Source organism: Mustela nivalis (assembly GCF_964662115.1).
Source record: "Mustela nivalis genome assembly, chromosome: 4".
Lineage (NCBI taxonomy): Eukaryota > Metazoa > Chordata > Mammalia > Carnivora > Mustelidae > Mustela > Mustela nivalis.
The window spans coordinates 143,446,511-143,470,198 of NC_139023.1; the positions used below are offsets into that span (position 1 = coordinate 143,446,511).

Genomic DNA, 23,688 nt, shown 5'->3' on the forward strand with positions numbered 1-23,688 from the left:
AAAGCTACTAAAAAGTGGAGGCTAGTCCTCAGATGCACAAACACTAATATGGTCTATATTCTCGCCCTTTTTGCTGCCTGGAAATCTGAGAGAAGGTAGAGCTGTAGTTCCTGTCTTCTAAGGGAAAAGTCAGCAGAAGAGCAGAGCCCTGGCTTCCGAGTCCCTTGAGCACTGAACCTGTGACATCTGATTTTTTTTTGCTGTGGGAGAAAGAAGAAACCCTCACTTGTTTTACTCAATGTTATTTTGGGTTCTCTGCTACCAGCATCCAAACACGATCCCTAACTGATAAAATTTGTTGTCAGAATAATGAAGAGAAATTCGAGAAAACCACGCAGGAAGCAAAACTGGGAACCATGTAGGATACTAGCCAAAGGGTGGCAGGGCCTTTCATTGTGAGTTTAGTTCTCCACGGCCCCGACGGAAGGTCTTCCAGCCTTCCAGCCCAGCCTGCTCTCCCGCTGTTAAAACCTGTTACAACTTTTGGTGTGACAGTAGGCAATGCCTCATAGGACCAAGACTTCAGTTTTAATCTGCATTTGGGTTAGCCAGTCTCATAATCAAGTGTGCAAGGAAGTCTGTCCTGCCTATATCACAGGGTGCTTGGAGGAATCAAACAAATAACATGCTCTTTGGAAACATAAAGAATGCAATGGAAATGTAAAGCAGAATCCTATTATCCTCACAGGCAATTCTGTTCAGTTATTCTCAGAGCAGTTACCATTCATAACTTAAACAGGCTCAATTTTGGTATCAATGAAAATTTCAGCACTGAAGAACATTGTCTTTTTGTTTTTTACAAATTTATTATAATTAATTACCTCTACTGCAGGAAGGAGAGGCCAGCATTGCTTGATATAGTTCCCATTTGGAGCCCTTGAAACATTCATGCCTGAACAAAATCATAATCTACTTTTTCTGTTAAATTTTACTGAAAGATAATAGCTACCTTTTGTATTCATGTCAGATTTTACAAAGTATATGTATGCACTTAATTCTTTTTTTTTTTTAAGATTTTATTTATTTATTTGACAGAAATCACAAGTAGGCAGAGAGGCAGGCAGAGAGAGAGGGGGAGGCAGGCTCCATGCCGAGCAGAGAGCCCGATGCGGGGCTCGATCCCAGGATCCTGGGATCATGACCTGAGCCGAAGGCAGAGGCTTTACCCACTGAGCCATCCAGGAGCCCCTGTATGCGCTTAATTCTTTTGATTTCTGTAGTGGTATCAATTTACATACTATCATGCCCAGTTTACAGATAAAGAAGCTGAAGCTCAGAAAAATCAGTACAGTAGTGGAAAGGAGTCACTGATGAGGAATGGTGCTTGTATATGGCGATTGTATAGGACAGATTTATGGGCTCCATCAACAACTCATTATCTTCTGGTGCAGCTGGGTGTTCTTATATACTTCTCTGCTCAGACTGAGAACTTATGGGCGGTCCTAGTTTTACTCTTTGAATTAATATCTAATAAACATTTTCTGGGTACTTACTATGAGATGGTATATACACTTTGATGTATTATTATTATATACATTTTATATAATTTTTTAAGACTTGAATTAATATTTGTACAGAAAGATGAGGTATTATATGCATCTTATAAAAAACTAGGGGTTCAGAGACATTAGGCAATTTGCCCCAAACCACAGAGCTCAGCAAGTCTAAGTATATAGCTTTGCCCTCTAAAGCCACCTCTGTATCTGTTCTGTTTGCTGCTTGGGGGAGGGGCATGGGGGACCAACAACAGCTTCCTGGGGTTCTTCAAAATTTGACCTCTTTTTCTGTACCCAATCCCAAATCCTACAATGAGTCTGACCTTAAATTTTTTTCTTTTAATTAACATATAATGTCTTATTTGCCCCAGGGGTGCAGGTCTGTGAATCATCAGATTTTACACACTTCACAGCACTCACCATAGCACATATCCTCCCCAATGTCTATAACCCAACCACCCTCTCTCAACCCCCCTCCCCCCTGCAACTCTTAGTTTGTTTCATGAGACTGAGAGTCTCTTATGGTTTGTCTCCCTCCCAATCCCATCTTGTTTCATTTTTTCCTTCCGTACCCCCCAAATCTCTCACCCTGCCTCTCAAATTCCTCATATCAGGGAGATCATCTGGTAATTGTCTTTCTCTGATTGACTGATTTCACTCAGCACAATATCGTCTAGTTCCATCCACGTTGTTGCAAATGGCAAGATTTCATTCCTTTTGATGGCTGCGTAGTATTACTCTGTGTGTGTGTGTGTGTGTGTGTGTGTGTGTATAAAACATCTTTATCCATTCATATGTTGATGGACATCTAGGTTCTTTCCATAGTTTGGCTGTTGTGGACATTGAGATGTTTCTCTAATGAGGTTCATCTCTTTTTCCCCACTCCCCAAGTGCGTGGGGCCCATGCCATGGTCTCACTGGACTCTTGTCCTTGCACTTGAAATATGCCCTCTGTCATCTCCTTCCCCGTCAAATGCCTTTATCCTTGACGAACAATTCAATCTCCCTCATCCATGACAAGCATCTCTGTGACTCTGTCTTACGTCCTCCTTGGTTTCCCACAACACAGTCCACTTCTACCATACCTTGTGATTCTGTTTTCCAAATGTTTCATATTTGTATTTTATTTCTGCACCAAGACTTCATCTGCTTCTTTGTGTCCTGGCACAGTTCCAACAAGCCCAGTTCAGTTCACAGACACACAAACACATGTGTTGAATATACTCTTGGCAAACTAAATCCGAGTTCCTATCTATCTGGCCCTGCTCACACGGCCACCTCTTTTGTCGGTAGGCTCTCCACCTTCACAAAAGAAATTCCTAATATTATAACTATAAAGAAAACAGTTATAAGACAGTATTTATTTATTTTTAGGAAATGAGGCTACATCAGCTGAATACAGTATCTATTGGCTTTCTGTTGTCTGGACAAATCAGTCTTGGCCAAATTTTCACGAGCCTATGAGGTTTACCTGTTTAAGGTGCTCACTGAGGGCAATTCTCAAGCTGCCGTTCCTTCTGTTTAACATCTCACAGGTCATAAGGGTGTAGAAGATAGCAGTGCACACCAAGGGCATGCAGAAATAGAACCCGAAGAGCCACCAATCCTTTACATCTTGGTAAAACTGTAAGGTGAATAAAAGGGAGAGAAACGGAGGGGTATTATAATCTAAACTTACTGGGCAATACCTCTGATGGCTTCAAAATTTTCACGCCTGAAGTAATGTTTCTATGTACACACCCTCTGGTTGTGGCAAAGGGCTTGGGGGATGACGCTCAAAACTCAATTCAATTGGAAACTCCAAAAATCATCCTGGATTTATAAAAGCCCATGAAGGAATGTCACTTCGAAAAAAATGATCCTGACAAAGATACTTATTATGAACTGAAGTTGGTTTTAATTACACAGTGGGTGAGCCCTAATCAAGAAAAAGAATTCCCTTCCAAAGCTCATACAGCATGATTTTGGGATATACAGAATATGTATTTATCTTTACTTATTGATGAGCCTCAAAATTTTGTTAGTGCCTGGTTTCCTTTTGACTCGTGGTTAAAGTGCACTTAATGGGAGTCTTATTTGGTAACAAGAAGGTTATGAATGGCTTATCTGTGCAGCTCTGGTTACTGGGAGTTAACCCTTTGCCTGGTATGCTTGCTATGTGACCTTGCAGCCTGCCAGTTTGAGCCCTCAAAAACCATGCCCTTTCTCACTCTTTAATACCTATCACCTGGAAACTATTGAGGCCCAGTATCTTATCTGAAGCCACAGTTAGCATTATCTCCTTGTGCGCAGGCTTTGTAAATAGAGGATTATTCAGTTTTATGTGTTTTTAAAGGAGAAAATTTAGTACCCTATAAAAATGGAAATTAGAAAATTATATCTACATGCTTTCTTCCACTAAATTAATCGCTAACTTAGAAATGCTTTTCTCTGTGTTCTTTCTCCAGATTGTTTATTTACGAAGGATAACGCGGCCTCCTGTATCATCTCAGTTCCCACAGTAAAAAATAATCATGCTGCTCTGTGAAAAACTGGACAGTTGCTGAATATAGAAAGAGGCCCAGTAGGCTACACTTGTAACATGTCTATTAAAAATCTATAAATGGCTTCTGAGGAAAAAAAGTTCTGGGCAGAAGTTCTTAACTGTTCTTATGCCATCGACCCCTTTGAAGGTCTGGTGAAGACTGTAATCCTTTCTGAGAATAACACTTCTATATGCATAAAAGTAAGATTACAGGGGTAACCACTTACATTGAAACACAGCTATTGAAATAGTAAAAAGAAAATTCTGATCTAGAAATAGAGGTGTTTATTAACAAGTTAAGGGAAAAAAATCTAATGGTGGTTCTAATAACTATCAGAAGTTGAAAAGCGATGAGCGTAAATGATATTTCAAGATTATCCAACTGTTATTGTGACAAGAAAATGTCTATTATTCCTATTAGTAGAAATATGGTTCTGTTAAATATGCTTGTGGTTCATTGCCTACATTCATAATAGAAGGAAATGATAAATTCCAATTAGAAGTTAGTGAAAATGAATATGTAATTTCTTTTCCATTTAAATTCACAGACCCCTCCCTGAATTCTATCCTAAAGTTACTGTAAACTACCAAAGGAGTTGGTTCATTCAGATGTATTCATACAAATATCTCCCTCTCCATATCACACTGTAGAAGATTTCAGTACTGAAGTCAAAAAACCAAAAAAAAAAAAAAAAGAAAAAAAAATCAGAACTCTTTACCCCTCCCCCCCCTTCCAGATGCATTGTTGACTGGGTATGAATGCTGTAGAAGCAGCTGCAGAGGGTTTGGAAGCTGACCCCTGAGGGGTCTGGTTGGAGCCCCTGCCCCCTCCAAGGCACAGGCCTGTAGAGAAAGGGGTCACACATTTCTTTTGAACTAATGTCATCAGCCAGGGTATGAAGGGACCTCCCTCCACTCTAGGTTAGAGCAAAGTTGAGGAGGAAAAAATGGAACACAAACTAGGGAATAAAATGAGAAAAAAGGAACAAGAGGAGCAAAAGAATCTGGAAACTTCAGACTTGGAACGGAATGTAAAAAATGATCAGTTTAAACTCCTACCTTTTACTGAAACCCTACAATAGCCAACCTTTGCTTGCCCACTCTTATTAGAGACTTGTCTTTGCGAAAGCTCTTTTCATTTTGCCTGGTTCACATGATTAGTAAGCCCCTTCTTATATCAAGACTCTTTTCTTGAACACTTTAGCTTGGAATATCTAGGTGGTTTATTCCCACTTCCCAAATTCTGATAACCTCCTGCTGTTTCCTTTGTTCTTTCACTTTGGAGACTGACTTAATAAAAAGGTCAGTAGATAAACAGAATACCTTCATTTTACCATTGCCAGTTTGGCAGTTTTCAAGAGCACTTTTAAATTTAAAATAAGAATTTCCAAAGAGGAAAACTGGTCAACTGTAAAACCACTAATTTTGTGAATTTTCCAAGTTAGGAAAACATACCTGGAGATGTCTGTAAATGATTAAATGTGGAATCTGAGCTGTATGAAACCTACATCAAAGCACTAAATTATGCCGGTTTAAGAGAAGAAGTTATTCTTTTGGTTTTTCTCCTCCGTCCACATTTGACTAGTTTGGTAAAGGAAATATGCATTTTAAACATGTTTTCCAATACACTCAAATACATAATTAAAGTCTGCAGAAAAACATTAATGTGGTCAGGTGTATTAAATAAAGATGGAATTCGCTTAACTAAAACACTTAAAAAAAAAGTTCTGCAAATTCATATCATTTGTATAATACATGCAGAATTGTATGACCATAAGTACCTGTAAGTATGGCTTCCTATTTTAAGTTAATCTATCTTTTTAAAAAATGTGAGCATTGTACATTTGCCCAAGTAACATAAAATGCCTATCAGCATGCCTGTCAGATGGAAAATGTTGTGCTGTGTTGCTTATTATAAAAACAAATAGCACATTGATCTTTTTTTCTCAGTTTCTTTCAGTTCATGTGCTACCGAAGTGAGCACTGAGTACGTTTGTTTTAGACTCTGAGTTGTTTGGTGCAGAACAGTCCTGTTTACGATTGTGCTGTAAGAGTGAAAACAAAATAGTTCTATTCAAGAAGTTAAACCCTCCCATAACGTGTACTTTTCATGCAGCTGAAGAATATGTGACCAAACTAAAAGAGTAAACCATGCTGGGCACTGTAGAAATATCAAGTCTTGGCGATGATAAAGTATACATGAAGACCTCCTCCCCCTCCCCCAGTTAATTTCCTTTATACTCTCCATACCTCCATGAATTTTGATGTGGCATTGAGCATACAGGTTTTGTACTGTTGCCCCTTGTATTCAAAGGGCACCATGACAAAGCCCATAGCTTCAGGGATGGCCAGGATAAAAGAAAGGATCCAGATGGAGACTATCTCAATGGCAGTGATCAAGGGAATCCCAATTCCCTGAACGCGACTCCAGGAGGCAACTGCTCTGTACCTGAAAAAAAAAAGGGGCAGGGGGAAGGGGGTTGTGGTGGAAAGCAGTCGTTACAAAATTTATAATTTATTTAAATTAAAGAAATTAGAAATGCTGGAAAGATCTTTCCCTTGGCCAATGATGAATCATTGGCTTTTTATCACTTTCTGTGAGTTCTGATGTGAAAAATAAGTGGGATCCTTAAGAGTTTCATCCCTTTGGGAATCAGTCTGAAATCTTCATTTGGGGTTCAGCAAAATCTTGTGACAGTTTATAATGTGGCAGCATCAGACAGATTAGCCTCTGTTTTTTTCACACTGGAGGAAAAACTGTATGAAGGAGTAGTGAAAAGCTGCTGGTACTCATTGTATCTTCTTCCTCTTTATACATTAAAAAAGAAACTTGAGGGAGGTCAGCGGGGATGGTCTAGCTGGGTGATAGGTATTAAGAAGGGTACTTGTTGGGGCCCCTGGTTGGCTCAGTGGGTTAAGCCTCTGCCTTCAGCTCAGGTCATGATCTCAGGTTCCTGGGATGGAGCCCTGCATAGGGTTCTCTGCTCAGCGGGGAGCCTGCTTCCCCGCCCCCCGCCTGCCTCTCTGGTCTATGTGTGATCTCAGTCTGTCAAGTAAATAAACAAAATCTTTAAAAAAAAAGGGGGGGAGGCACTTGTTGTGATGAGCACTGAGTGTTATATGTAAGTGACAGACCACTGATTTCTACTCCAGAATCCAACTTTGCACTGTATGTTAATAAGAATTTAAATTAAAAAAAAAAGAAACTCAAAACATCTGTGAGGTAGATCTAGATACCCTTAAGGGAATAGTAGCCATAGATAGCCCATCATCTTCTCTTTTCTTCTATTCTCACTGTACAACTGGTACCGTGGCCTTGTACCAGGTTTAGTAAGTAAATATTTCTGGTAAATATCAGAGAATGACTAACTCTCCCATTATGGTCCTGTGTAGAACAGATAAAATGGAGATAAATTCACCTTGGTTCCTAATCTTTAGGGAAGATTCCTAATAGAAAACAATGGTTCACCTCCTACACTGTTGGTAGGAATGCAAGCTGGTGCAACCACTCTGGAAAACAGCATGGAGGTTCCTCAAAAAGTTGAAAATTGAGCTACCCTGAGACCCAGCAATCGCACGACTGGGTATTTACCCAAAAGATACAAATGTAGTGATCCAAAGGGGCAAGTGTAACTGAATGTTTATAGCAGCAATGTCCACAATAGCAGAACTATGGGAAGAACCTAGATGTCCATCAACAGATGAATAGATAAAGAAATGTGGTATATATATATACAATGGAATACTATGCAGCCACCAAAAGAAATGAAATCTTGTCATTTGCGACGACGTGGATGAACTAGAGGGTATTATGCTGAGTGAAATAAGTCAATCAGAGAAAGAGAATTATCATATGATCTCCCTGATATGAAGAATTTGAGAGGCAATGTGGGGGGTTTGAGGGGTAGGAAAGGAATAAATGAAACAAAATGGGACAGGGAGGGAGACAAACCATTAGAGACTCTTAATCTCACAGAACAAACCGAGGGTTGCCAGGGGGAGGGGCTAGGGAAAGGGTGGTTGGGTTATGGACATTGGGGAGGGTATGTGGTATGATGAGTGCTGTGAAGTGCAAACCTGGCGATTCACAGATCTGTATCCCTGGAGCTAATAATACATTACATGTTAATAAAATTAAAAAATTAAAAAACAAAAACAAAAACAATGATTCATACCAAAATGCAGAACATGAATGTAATAGAACAATGATGTCAATCAAAAAACAAACTGACATTAAGAAATTGTTTGCCTCATTTTTTACTTAAATATTTTTGTGATAATAATCACATTTCAATGTTAAGTCTAGAGAGGGTTTGGCTTTGAAACTCTGCTTTGACCTGAAGTGATGGTCTGGTGCTAATGACTTTTAGACCTACTATTAAGATGGGACTGTGACGTGGTATGGCATTTTTGGCTTCATTCTTGAAATTGTGGGTTTTTTTTTTTTTTTTTTGCTGTTGTAACGGGAAGGAAATATTCTTTTTTTATAGCTTTCATTAGATAATGCCAGAAGAAGACTGTAAAACAGACAAAGGCATTGAGGACAGGTGCACATGGGTTTGTAGGACACATGACTTAACATCAAAGATTTGTTAAGCCAAGGGAAGCTACCCGTATCCCTTATATTTAGTGTTCCATTTCAGTACATCCATGAAAACACAAGTAATAGAAATTATGCTACCTAGTTTTTCACTGTAGCTTTGAACCCAGAGTTTGGGTTTGCAGGATGATGCCACATGGCATAGATATAGCACAATTTACTGAGAAATTGTTTTGCAAAAGATTTTTAGGGTAAACAAGACTGGTGTACAATACGAATCTTAAGAAAAAGTCTAGATTAGTTCAGAAGAGAATAAAATACAGCTAAAGAAAATCCTTTCACGATATAGCCAAGGTTGCATTTTTAAATGTATGGTTATTTCCAGTGGGATAAAGACTGCTATTTATTTTGCTTTTCATTTCTGTTTACTTTTCTTTGTTACCTTATTAGACTGGCAGCCTGATGTCCAGTAAAAGCTAAAAGGAATGGAGACAGGATGTCTATATCCTGAGGCTGTGAGTTGTATCTATTTCTTTTCCCTCTTCCCTTAGATCAACTACCAGGAAAGGTGATTTAAATAAAATGCTTTATCTCCTAAGGGAGTGAGAAAGCCAGATTTCTTAGGCAGGATTGGAAATAGAATATGCTTTGAGTAAAAAAATATGGTCAACATGTTCTTATGATGAATACATTCACACAGCAGCTTCATTTTATAATATGCTGCGTTCCCAGAATATTACACATTTATAATCTAATGTAAATTCAACATTTTTAAATAAATAGAGGTAATGTTTATTGTGTAGTGTAGCAAACCCACATGGCTGAGAATTAGATTATTCTTCTTTTATAATCACATTCATTTTGATAACATTTCCATGAGATGAGAAAACAACCATAAGTGCAATTAGAAATAATCGTTTGTGGTGACGGGCGTAGGAATAGGTGTGGAAAGTAAGAAATACTGGATGTTCCAAAATGATGTCTATTTGGAATATAATGATACAACCTACATATATGCAAGCCTGTTCTCCTTATTAGGTGTGATTATAAAGCATCCTTCAGGGGAGTTGATGTGTACATATGACATCCTCACTTGACACAGAAAATCTGCAAGTGTAGATTCAACCACTAACAACTGATATTCCAGTAATTATGTCTCCTTTTTGAAATGCTTTCTTCACTTGGCTTCTACTACATTCTTCTGGGTTTTCTCCAGCTGATAAGACTGGCCACTCCCCATCTCATCTCCTTGGCTGGAAACTACTCAATTCTCAAACTCTTAGTAGCATTGGATTCCACCTTAGTCCTTGGATCTCTTTCCACCTCTATTGATACACTCTCTTTTAGTGATTTATACAGTCTCATGGCTTTAGTATCAATTTTCTATATACTGATCATTAATTCCCAAATTTACAACTCTAACCTAGAACCTGGCCTCTATTCCAGACTTGTCTATCCAACTGCTTAACTGAGATGGCCACTTGATATCCAGTAGGCATTGGCACTCACCCAAGCCAGACTCCTGGTCCTCTTCCATGACCCCCACTCTAACCTCTCTCCAGTCTTTACGACTTCAGGCCCAGAATCTGAAGTTAGCGTTCACTCCTCTTTATCTCTTTGTTACCACACATCCAGTTCTTTAGCAAACCCTACAACCTGCTCCTTCATGATGCATTCAAATGTAACCACCTCTCACCAGCTCTCCTGTAGCTTCCGTACCGGGCTCCCTGCATCAACTTTGCCCTACTGTACTCTACCCGGAGTGAGCCTATTAGCTCAGAAGTCCATCATGTCATCCCTCTGTTCAAATCCCCCAGTGGTTTCCCATCCCAGGAGAATGCCTACTGGTGTCCTCAGAGCTGCTTCATCATCTCCTTCTCTGCTCAATTATATCTTCTTACAAGGTCCTCTCCTGAACATGCTATTTGAAATTGCCAGAATCCCCTCCAGACTTATACTGACCTGCTCACCCCGATTTATTTTTCTCCACAGCACTTATTACCATGTAACCAATCAAAGATTGTATTTATTTTGATTATTGCTTATGTCCACCCTTTTCTTAAAATATAAGCTCCATGCGGGCAGACATTTTATATGTTGGTCATAATGCCTAGAACAATAGATGCCAAATCCATATCTGTTGAATTAAGAGTCTTTGTTTCCTGGACATGCATTTATGTTTATTGGCTTTAGCCAATACACACTACATTCTGAGCATTTTCTTATTTTTCAAGTCATCCCTGAGTAGGCAACAGATAAAAAGCTAATACTTTGAGGGCACCTGGGTGGCTCAGTGGGTTAAGCCTCTGCCTTCGGCTCAGGTCATGATCTCAGGGTCCTGGGATCGAGTCCCACATCGGGCTCTCTGCTCAGCAGGAGCCTGCTTCCCTCTCTCTCTCTCTCTGCCTGCCTATCTGTCTACTGTGATCTCTCTCTGTGAAATAAATAAATAAAATCTTTAAAAATAAATAAATAAATCTTAAAAAAAAAAGCTAATACTTTGAGAATCTTAGAATCAAATAATTTTTCAAAAAACCCAAGAGGGACACTTGGGTTGCTCTTTTTCCCCTTCATGTTCTACTAGTTGGGAACTGAGGGCTGGAGTGTTACTATATCCTCTGCCTCGTCTCCTGTGAATGTGGGGAGCCTGGACCAGGGCTCTTGTGTGCCAACTCCCAGGGGGAGTCTTTTCCCACAACATTACCTTGTTACCCTGTCATGTGATGTACCAAAATAAAACTATAAATTACAAGTTTTATTTATGTAAAGATGCTTGTTACTGTATATGTCTATAAATAGATTTTTAGATGTCTTCAAGGCCAAAGGCATTTAATGCATGTTTTTGAATTTTTGAGGTATGGTCTGGGATGGTCACTAAATTTTAAAATATTTATTATTGAATGTGCTTTAAAACAATATAAAATAAAACAGATTCAAAAGATAATACTTCAACAAAATCTATTTTTATCTTTTTATTCTTTGTCCATTTCTATTCACATATGCATAAACTAAATATATATTATAGTCATATCAATTACAATTTTATTTTTAGTCTTATCCACTTTTCATTATAAAAAATACCCCTAGGGGCATCTGGATGGCTCAGTCAGTTGAGCATCCAACTCTTGACTTGAGCTCGGGTCATGATCTCAGGGTCCTAGGAACGAGCGGGCTCTCTGCTCAGCAGGGAGCCTGCTTCCCTCTCTCTCTCTGCCTGCCTCTCTGCCTACTTGTGATCTCTGTCTGTCGAATAAATAAAATCTTAAACAAAAAGTCCTTATGCTTCTGTAGAGGCATGGCATTTATTAATTTAATAGCTACACAGTATAACTGGATATTAATAGAGTTTACTTAAATATTTCTCCTAAGGTCACATCAATTCTAGTGTTTCAAGGTTGTGAATATCACTTCTACAAATGTTTGTACATATAGTTTTTTCTCTTTTTGAATGATTTTCCTGGATTAATTATCTTGAGTGAGATTACTGAATCAAGGGAAGGAAAAGGTAGCTAACATACTTTTAAAAAGTTTCTATCAGGTGCCTGCCCATACTTGCCTACGTTAGAAATTATTCTTTTTCCTTCAATTCTGCCACTTCCCTTAAGTTATCACTTCTATCCTCACCTAGGCACACTTTAAACTAACAGCAAATGCAGTCACTTGTAATGTTTGATTGTGATTTCTGTCTCTTACGGGATAGACAAACCAACTGCCATACAGAAGTCTGGAGGCAAAACAACCAGCGGGAAGAATTTGAAAGAGAAACCAGTCCTGGTGGATTAAAAGATAGCGGTGAGCACTTTCACACTTCTTCAGCTGAGTCTTTCAGTTGGGCTGGCCAGTGACTGCTTGGACTGGCTGAGTGGAGCTGGAAGGATGTTTTGTGGGTTTCAGGCCTGGTCTCTGAGCAGAGCCACAGCTCCACCCTCGTGCCTGTCTCACAGAACGTGTTGAGAGCTGCTAGACTGCAGGAGAGGGGGTGAGGCTCCGCTGAGCCCAGACTTCCAACTCTTCTTGCCAATGGGCTAGTCATTTGTCTTGGACCCAAGAGACAGGCTTAGCCATCAGCTGTAATCCACCAAAATACCCAAGCGAAGTGACAAGTTGCAGAGGAATTGCCCAAATTCCTACCCCACCACATGGTGAGATAATAAAATGGTGGTTGTCTAAAGCTGCTAAGTTTTGGGGTAGACTGTTAGCAAAGAAAAATAAGATAGCAAAATTAACCAGTCGCTTGATCTTGGCAATAGAATTAAGATAAAAGAATACATAATTGTGTGCCATGGGCACAGACCTCAAAATGAGATCCCAGGTTGCCCTACAGTCAGCGTTGGCTTTGTCTCTGTCCCGGCCCTGCGTTCTCTCTTCTGGCTCTGACTCTCCTTTCATGTCTCCCCTATTTTCATGCAGCAAAAGAACATTATACCGGGGCGCCTGGGTGGCTCAGTGGGTTAAAGCCTCTGCCTTCGGCTCAGGTCATGATCCCAGGATCCTGGGATCAAGCCCCACATCGGGCTCTCTGCTCGGCGGGGAGTCTGCTTCCTCCTCTCTCCCTGCCTGCCTCTCTGCCTACTTGTAATCTCTGTCTGTCAAATAAATAAATAAAATCTTAAAAAAAAAAAAAAAAAGGACATCATACCACCGGGAGAATAAGGAGAAACCAAGTCTGACTCTAAATAAAAATGAAGCTTTCCAGAAAACCACTTTCATGTTTCTTGACTTAGGAAAAACCTTTGAGAACATCATAGAGACCCCTGAGCAATTACGTGAAATGCTGGGATGAAGAAGTGACATCGGCTTTTGAATTTGAGGCTTATCAAACAAAATTGCCTTATTAATTGTCTCTGCAACTTTTCCAGGTATCTAATTATACATCATTCCTGGAACATTTGTCAAGAGAGTTTTATCTTTTCATAGCCACCTTCCCCAGGCAATTTTTAACTACAAGTGAGATCTGTACCCAGACCTTTTTACTGGTCTGACCCCGTCATTTTCCACTTTAAACATGACCGTTAACTTTACAAAGAACAGCATTGAATTCCCCTTCCATTCTGCTCCGTCCTTTTTACCCCCAAATAAACTCTTAAGTAACATCTGAAATATGTCATTTATGGCATGCAAAAATACCTATTTTAATTGTTGGTAATGGCTGGTTAGTCCTATTTTGCTGGGAAAAATTCATTCATGTTAGAAGTATATTACTATAGTGTTAAAAAACCGTGATAAAGCTGAGGAGAGGTCAAAATTGTTTCTAAATTTCCTCAGTCTTTTCTGAAATTCCTGTTTATTTTTTTTTAAGTGACTAAGGATGCAAAGTAAAAGTCAATGAAAGTTAGATTTGAGGAGGAACTAGTGAATATGTAGAGGAGGCAGTCCATAGTCAATATTTACAATGAAAGCTCATCTTTTCTGGGGCAAGTCATGGTTTCCTCTTACTCTCTTATTTACCTCATTTAGATTAAAAGCTGATAGTGAAACAGCTAGATTTTTTTCTTCCAACCTTCTGTATTCCATATTCATTGAATAATCAGTTAGGTAATAAAGAAATTGAATAGAACTTGGATTTATAGTTCCTCTTATTATTTTCTCTCAAAATAACAACTCTGAAATGAGAGATAATTACACTGAAATATATTTAAAAAATCATGGGAACTCTTCCTGAACTGTAGTTTGATTCACTTAGCTCACAAGAGGAAGGCAGGGATGCCTAAACTGAAAATTGTTTTGTAATAGGTTGCAATTTCCCTCTTTTTATTTCTTGTTTTAGTTTTATTATTTTACGGAAGGATTTTTTAAAAAAAAGGAAAGAGGGATTTTCTTATTTTTAGTAGAATATAATGCAACCAAATCAAGACCCAAAGCAAATCGTATCTTCTGGAATTAAGTGTGAATGATTCATTCTCATTCATTCTCTGAAAGCTTTTGAACTGGAAATGTCAAAATAGATTCCCTACACTCAGGTCTCAAAGCTTAGAGTTAGTACCAAGTGAAATGTAAAATAATAAAGAAAGAACCCACGGAACAAAGAATGTTGAGTTTATTACCACGGAAAACCCGAATTATGGCAGATTTTTGTGGGAATGGAATTTTAAAATGGTTTATTGTCTTGATCTAAAACTAAGCCCACGTCTTAATGAAATAGACTTTTGATGCCATTTTTTCTTTCCTCCGTTTAACCAAGAACATGTCATTGGATACACAGCTGATAATTTGTGATGGGACATTTAGTTCACTTTCTCCATGTATGAGATGGGAGTGGGAAAGATGTGGTAAGATGAGGTGAGCCTACACCTGACATGGGAACCTATGACTGATTCCCTCCATCTACTCCATGCCCCAACCCACCTCAACCCCTGACAGGTAGAGTTTCTAGTGGGGAGAATGAAAGTGTGCAAAATGGTTGCTTGAGATTCCTCCAAGGAAGAAAGAGCGGGAAGAGCAATGCGGGGTTTTGATGGTTTAGGGGATTTAGGAATTCTGTAGCCTAAATATCTTCATGAAGGAAATGCATGAAGATATTTAGGCTACAGATATTTAGGCTCCCTTGTCCTCAGGTTGCCATCTTCACAAGCGTGAAGACTTCTAAGGGGCAGCAGCTGGACCTTATTCTTCACATCTGTGCACCATCCCCTTCCTGCCTGAGCCCCTGTGGGACTAAATTATGAATTATGCTTCTCAATCTAGGGATAATTTATTATATAGTATGTCACTAAGGAATAAGTACCTTAAAATATATATTTTTTAAGATTTTATTTATTTATTTGTCATAGAGAGAGAAGCGAGAGCAAGCACAGGCAGACTGAGTGGCAGGCAGAGGCAGAGGGAGAAGCAGGCTCCCCGCCAAGCAAGGAGCCCGATGTGGGACTCGATCCCAGGACGCTGGGATCATGACCTGAGCCGAAGGCAGCTGCTTAACCAACTGAGCCACCCAGGCGTCCCTAAAATATTTTTTCAACAAAAAATTGACTACCTAGACTTATATAAAATATAAAATGAACACTATAACTATGCCACATAACATGATGTACAAAATATACTCTAAATTTTCTCACAAGAAAATATATCTCAAGGGTGACAATTTGCCTACATTGCTTACTAAAGCAAGCAAACTCTATAGTCTCTCTTTTAAAACATGTAAGTATGTATGAATTTATTTGTATTGAGGTATAATTGACACAAAACATTCCATTAGTTCCAGGTGTATAACGTAATGATTCAGTATCTGTATACATTGTGAAATGAGCACGACAATAAGTCTAATGAACATCCCTCACCACAGTTATAGAATTTTGTGTGTGTGTGATGAGGACTTTGGAGATTTAGTCCCTTAGAAACTTTGAAATATGTAGTACAGTGTTAACTATAGTCAACATGCTGTACATTACATGCCATGGCTTATTTATAACTGGAAGTTTGTACATTTTGACCCCCTGCAGCATGTCACCCCCACCACCCTGCCCTTTGGCAGCCACCAATCCGTGCTATCTATGAGCTTGTTTTTGATTTGTTTTGCTTGTTTCGTTTTTTGGATTTTCTATATAAATGAGATCATAAGTATTTGTCTTTCTCTGTCTCACTCATTTCACTTAACGTAATGTCCTCAAAGACCATCCATGTTGTCACAGATGGCAAGATCCATTCTTTTTTACGGCGGAATAATATTCCATGGTTTATACGTGCCCCATCTTCTTTATCCATTCATCCATGGGTAGACACGAGTTGTTTCCACATCTTGGCTATCATGAATAATGTGGCAATAAAGATAAGGCTGCTCATATCTTTTCAAATTAGTGTTTCCATTTTCTTTGGATAAATACCCAGAACTGGAATTGCTAGGTCATATGATAGTTCTATTTTAAATTTTTTGAGGAACTTCCAAACTGTTTTCCACAGTAGCCACACCAATTTACATTCCCACCAATAATGCACAGCGTTCGTTTTTTCTCTGCATCCACGCCAATACCTGTTGTCTCTTGTCTTTTTGATACTAGCTATTCTGACAGGCGTGAGATGATATTACACCGTGGTTTTGATTTGCATTTCCCTGATGATGAGTTCTTCCTCTCTTTTGGCTTCTCTTTTTATCCATGCCCCTTAGGAGATTAGACTTACATGTCTTAAAAAAGATGTTATTATTTATAGGGAACAAGAATCGTCCTTGTCTTCATTCTGTTTCTCATTCTTTTTTGTCATATGCTGATCTTGTCCAACTTTGGCTTTTGGTTGGATGTTTCCTCAGAGGTGCAGTTTTCTTTTAGAAAGCTGGATTCCTCTTTCCAAGTGCTCCTTATTGTCCTGAAAAGGACAATATTCTTTTTTTTTTTTTTTAAAGACTTTATTTATTTATTTGTCAGAGAGAGAGAGAGAGAAAGAGCACAAACAGGCAGAGTGGCAGGCAGAGGCAGAGAGAGAAGCAGGCTCCCTGCTGAGCAAGGAGCCTGATGAGAGATCATGACCTGAGCTGAAGGCAGCGGCTTAACTGACTGAGCCAACCAGGTGTAACCTATTGTCTTGGTTTTTAAAGCCTTTGGGACAAAGTTTAGTTTTTTAATAAAATGATATTTTCCAAAATATGATGGTTTTTGTAAAGGCACTAATAGGGATAGAGGCAGCTCTGGGCTGGGCATCTGCATGTGTTTCTCCACATATAGAAGCTTCCGTGGTCATGTCTATGTGTCTGTATTGCTTACGCTTTAGAGCTGCCTGCCCATAGAAAATTAACCTTGATATAGAACACAGGTCATAGGAATGAACTGCATAACTGAGATAAATAAAATGTATAAAATAGCATAGAGTAAATAAGGAAAATGGGTAACAGGCAATAAAAGTAAATATACTTTCAGAATTTTTTTTCTACTCCCAGAACAACATTGCAAATACCCATCATCCCATCCCGAGATATAACTACTGCTAATATTTGTCACGTTATCTTCAAGGAATTTTATATTCATATACCTACACACGTCAGTTACATTTAGCCACCTTCTCCAGTGGCCTAACATGGGGTAATAAGATTGCTATATTTTCCCGTAAATAATTTTATAAAGCACATTTTTGTGCATGAATTCTCTGTCCAAATTTTTTAGATTGTTTTCTTAGAATCAATCCTGAAAATTGTAATTACTGGGTCATAAGACAAAAGCATTTGTAGGATTTTACCTTCCTGAAGGGCTGTTTAAATCTCTATTCCCACCAGATACTGAGAAACATGTTTTCTTAGCTGAAATCTCTGATTACATGAACATTATTCATATGTTAATTAATCATTTAAGTTTCTTTGGTAGTTTTATAGTCCTACTCTTTTTATATGGAAGTCTTATGATTTTAATTACTTATCTGTGTGGCCTCCTTGATTACCAAGAGTATTAGCATGTTGTAGGTTTTTTTTTTGTTGTTGGCAGAAACTCCAAAGCAGACTTTTATTTTCTTGTCTTATCTTGTCTTTCTTTTCTTTTTTTAAAATTTTATTTTATTATTATTATTTTTTATTTATTTTCAGCATAACAGTATTCATTGTTTTTGCACCACACCCAGTGCTCCATGTAATCCGTGCCCTCTCTTAATACCCACCACCTGGTACCCCACCTCCCACCCCCCCACCCCTTCAATGTTGTAGGTTTTTTAACAGGTATTTGCTGCAAATATTTCCCCCAGCTTCTTGATTTATTTGTTTTTTAAATTTATGAATGCTTGTTTAAAGTTTTATGTCCTGAAATCCTTTTATAATTATATTTAGCATTTCTACCACCTTTTTAAGTTCAAAAAGTCCTCCTTTACTAGTGATCAAAAAGATATTAGTCTATTTTCTTCTATATGGCATAAGTTTTTACATGCTGGAGTGTAGTGGTTGACAAGGTGGACGACTTATAGTTGATTACTGCCTTGGTCACCAAATGGCCTTGGTTAATCTCTTCCGACTTCAGCTCCCTCATCTGTAAAGTGAGGGTGATTACAGGACCATCACAAGCTGGTGTCCTAAGGACTAAGGACAAGAACTGCTGTAAAGTATTTTTAACACGGCTTAGCATGTACTTACACGGAGTAAGTGGTAACTATTATAAATATTATTATTGACATATAGTAAAATATAAGACTTTAACGTGCTTTTTCCCCAGACGGCTAAATAGCACTATTTTTCCTTTCCCCATTATACTCAAAGTGATTTCAGTCTATATTACACTCTAATACACTGTAACACCTGCTTCCGGCTTTCCCATTTATTTCTCAGTATATTCATATATATGTGCCACACTGTCTTTTTGTTTGCTTGTTTGTTTTTAGATTGGGGAGGAGGGAACAGAGGGTAAGAGAGAGAGAGAATTCCAAGCAGGTACCACACCCAGCATGGAGCACAATGCAGGCTCGATTCCAAGACCCTAAGATCATGACCTGAGCCAAAATCAAGAATCAGATGCTTAACTGACTGAGCCACACAGGTACCCCTGCGCCATACTCTTTTCAATACTGTAGCTTTATAACATTTAGCACTATCATATGGGAAGAGTATGCATATAGGAAACATAATTCTTTTTTAAACTATAATGATTATTTTCTCTTTCTTTTCCCCACAGGGATTCTAGAGTTATATTGTAATTAAAAATTTAATTGGATTTTGTAATAAGCATACACAGCCACATCTCTAAATATACAACTTGATAAATACAGGAAGCACTTTACACTTATTAGTAATGTCACAGATATAAATTTAAGTGCTTTAATTTTTAGATACTACACCACTTCGGATACAAGATGAAATAATGCTACTGGATGCTAGGAATAGGAACAGCAGAGTGAGAACTCATTAGTGAATAAAATACAGATTACAAATGCTTACTCAGTTTCTTAGGACATGGCCACAGGTAACACAGTCAATTATTTAGTCCAGTGGAAGTGACACAGTGGCCACCTACACGCCATACATGTGTTAATACAGTGGCCCTTAATGCTTGCTATGATAACAGAAGAAAAGCACACAGAGCTCAGGTTTTCCTGGGAACAACTGAGAATGCAACTAGTAAAGCAGAAATGCTCTCTGATTTCGTGTTTACCACTGCATCAGCAGCAATTCTGTCAGTAGCATCATTACATTTTAAACTACTATAGGAATTTTTGTGTGCTGTAATTTCAGCAATACATTTTTTTGCAATACATTTATTTTTAAGAACACTGATAAACATTTTGCTTTGTGTTTCACAGGTATTACAGGCATATGTGGCGTAATTTATAATAAGGATGCCATGAAATCCATCAGAATCCTAGAGGAGAACATAGGCAGTCATCTCTTCGATATCAGTCACAGCGACTTCTTTCAAGATATTTCTCCAAAGGCAAAGGAAACAAAAGTGAAAATAAACTTTTGGGACTTCATCAAAATCAAAAGCTTCTGCACAGCCAAGGAAACAGTCAAGAAAACAATGAGGCAACCCACGGAATGGGAGAAGATATTTGCAAATGACAGTACAGACAAAAGGTTGATATCCAGGATCTATAAAGAACTCCTCAAACTCAACACACACAAAACAGACAATCATATCAAAATATGGGCAGAAGATATGAACAGACACTTCTCCAATGAAGACATACAAATGGCTATCAGACACATGAAAAAAATGTTCATCATCACTAGCCATCAGGGAGATTCAGATTAAAACCACATTGAGATATCACCTTACACCAGTTAGAATGGCCAAAGTTAGCAAGACAGGAAAGAACATATGTTGGAGGGGATGTGGAGAAAGGGGAACCCTCTTACACTGTTGGTGGGAATGTAAGTTGGTGCAGCCTCTTTGGAGAACAGTGTGGAGATTCCTCAAGAAATTAAAAACAGAACTTCCCTATGACCCAGCAATTGCACTACTGGGCATGTGCCCCAAAGATACAGATGTAGTGAAAAGAAGGGCCAGCTGTACCCCAATATTTACAGCATCAATGGCCATGGTTGCCAAACTGTGGAAAGAACCAAGATGCCCTTCAACGGATGAATGGATAAGGAAGATGTGGTCCATATACACTATGGAGTATTATGCCTCCATCAGAAAGGATGAATACCCAACTTTTGTAGCAACATGGATGGGACTGGAAGAGATTATGCTGAGTGAAATAAGTCAAGCAGAGAGAGTCAATTATTATGGTTTCACTTATTTGTGGAGCATAACAAATAGTATGGAGGACATGGGGAGTTAGAGAGGAGAAGGGAGTTGGGGGAAATTGGAAGGGGAGGTGAACCATGAGAGACTATGGACTCTGAAAAACAATCTGAGGGTTTTGAAGGGGTGGGGGGTGGGAGGTTGGGGGAACCAGGTGGTGGGTATTAGAGAGGGCACAGATTGCATGGAGCACTGGGTGTGGTGCAAAAATTATGAATACTGTTATGCTGAAAATAAATAAAAAAATAAATTAAAAAAAAAAAGGATGCCAGGATAATTTTCATCTACTAAGGGGATGAATATTTTTATGTTTTATAATAATGATTTAGTCCCCCAAAGTGATTGCAGGTGATAGATAACAGAATGTCTGTAAAGGCTTAAATGTTAAGAAAAGGAGTCTTTTATTTCTATGATGGTGGGACTCAGGTGCTCTGACAGAGTGATTGACAGAGTGTGAGAGAGCAAAAGTGGAAACCTCTTCTAAATTTTGGTATATCAATTAAGTGGGACATTAAAGAGCATTTGCATTGGAAAATATTCAATATAAAGGGATGCCATAGAATGTGTTATATGGTTCCTAACTTCATTCTTTATAGTTACTGCTATGAAAGTTAGGAGGTGCAGAAAATATCATCTAGAAGGACTCCTTTAGAGAAGTCTTGGCATCCCTGTTTGAGGAGAATTCCAGAAAGACTAAGAGAAACTTGATGGGTTTTTCAAAATCCGATCATGGAGTGCTTCTGTTGTTGCCCTCTTTTTAAAGACTGTGAAACATTTCAGGCATTCAGAGACACTTTGAGAAGAATATAACAATATTATGTATTCACCACTCGGCTCAAGTAATCAAGTATTATAACTGAATGATATACTTTTTTTCTAATGAGAAATGTACCATGGAAAATATAGCATTTGCATGTCCTAAAGTGTCCTTTTCCAAGGTTCTTTCCATCCGATATGTTCACTTCTCCTTTGCTGCGATAGGGTGCCAAACAGCTATAACTGGCAAAATGCTCTAGATACACATTGCTGAGCGAAAGATGGCTAATGATCAGCCAATGTGTAAAGTGATTCTAAACAGTAGGGCTCGACTGTTAATATTTTAATCACTTGAAACTAATTAACAACTGTCCCGTGCACCAACTCTCAAGGCTTCTTGACTTCTCTTCTTTTTGAGAAAAATGCTTTTCGAAACCCAACATGAGTGGAGGGAGAGAACCCCATTACCTGTCAACGCTGAGAGCGCAGAGATTGAGGACGGTGATCCCCACCGAGGACTTCTGCAAAAAGGGGAACAGCTTGCAAAGAAACAAGCCGAAGTCATTGTGATCGAAAGGCCAGTGGCTCGCCAGCAGCTGAAAGAAGGAGACACCAGGGTCAGAAACAAACAACAGAGGCGGCACGCAAAACGTGGACACTTACATTCCTCAGTTGTGTATAACACCCAGTGCTTATCACAACACGTGCCCTCCTCAATACCCATCACCAGCGACCTCCTCCCTTCACGCTTTCCCCTCGGAAACCTCAGTTTGTTTGTTTCCTCCATTAGGGTCCATGGTCTCATAGTTCATCTCCCCCCTCACTTCTCCCCCTTCATTTTTCTCTTTCTCCTCCTAATGTCCTCCATGCTATTCCTTATGTTCCATATACGAGTGAAACCATAGGATAGTAGTTTTCTCTGCTTGACTTATTTTACTTAGCATAATCCCTTCCAGTCCCATCCAAGTCGATGCAAATGACCACCTACTTTTCAAAGAGCAGCAAAAAGTTAGGGTTCGGGTGACGGTTTGACTGAGAAGGGAGGCAGTTATCTCTTATCTATTTTTACTAACCCACAAGTAAAGTTAGTTTTCAAGTAGCAGTATCGGAGGATTATATTATCTCTTGATAAGCAGCATGGGCTCCGAATGTGAGTTGATGGGGAGTCCTGGAAAAAGGAAGTAGTTTAGGATGTACTGACTTGTCAGCAGCTTAACACCTTGGAGTCATTTTGAACCTAACCTTTCCTCTGTGCCGATGGGGCTCATTCTGCTTCACCAGGTGTATCCTAAGTGGCCTTTCTTTATTTAGGCTTAAACCTCCCTTTATCCTACAGACAAATGTGGTTACTGTGATCAGTTTGTAGCATTTGCCCCAAAGTCTTTTCTTAAATGTTGACAATTAAAAACCTCTGTTGGAAGGAAAAATGGATACCCTCTAGTGGCCATGGCAAGTAGCAAGATCATAAAACCCCCTGTGAGTTGCTGGTATTTATCTAATTAAGTATTATACCAGGATCATGGGCTTAAATACTAGCTCAGCTACTTGAAAGGGGGAGACTCTGCTGAACACATGATGCCTTTTTAGAGTAAATATGGTATTGATTTCCTTTCTAAATTTGCTGACTCAGAATAGAAATGGATTCCACTCAATAGGAAAAATCGTCCTACTAACTTGACACACCTTTTCTCTCTTTTTTTGCAATGTATTTATTGCTTTAGTAGCTCTGAGGAGAGCTTTGAATTTCTCTTCTGACATATCTAAAAGATTATGTGAGGTTTAATTTCATGGTCAATGTGGTCATTAACATAATCCTCATTTTGAGAATTTAGTAATGTAGGGTTCTCTAAAATTCTATTTTTATGGCTAAGACCTTGGTATGACTTATCTCAGAAATCCTCTCTTTTTAGTCTTCAAACATATTTCCCTTTCATTTTTAAAAGTTTTTAAATTTCAATTCAATTTAATTAACTTACACTGTTATTATTTTCAGGGATAGAATTTAGTGATTCATCAGCTACTGACAACACCCAGTGTTTGTTCCATCAAGTGCTATCTTTCTTTTCAAAGATTTTATTTATTTATTTATATGAGCGAGACAGATAGTGCTAGAGATAGCGAGAGAGAGCAGAAGCAGGGAGGGCAGGGAGAAGCAGGCTCCTGCAAAGCAGGGAACCCGATGCTGGGCTTGATCCCAGGACCCTGGGATCATGACCTGAGTGGAAG

The 23,688-nt window shown here is 38.8% G+C and overlaps 1 protein-coding gene across 1 annotated transcript in view; it reads right to left on the reverse strand.

Moving 5' to 3' along the window:
• The window catches only part of EDNRA (endothelin receptor type A), a 60,785-nt gene that overhangs the window by 6,616 nt on the left and 30,481 nt on the right, over nt 1-23,688 (reverse strand). Inside the window, exons 3-5 of the mRNA XM_082728964.1 lie at nt 21,931-22,058; nt 6,271-6,469; nt 2,968-3,120 (exon numbers count right to left, since the gene is read on the reverse strand). Of these exons, the coding sequence (XP_082585090.1) occupies nt 2,968-3,120; nt 6,271-6,469; nt 21,931-22,058 (480 nt within the window). The remainder of the gene's footprint in view (nt 1-2,967; nt 3,121-6,270; nt 6,470-21,930; nt 22,059-23,688) is intronic.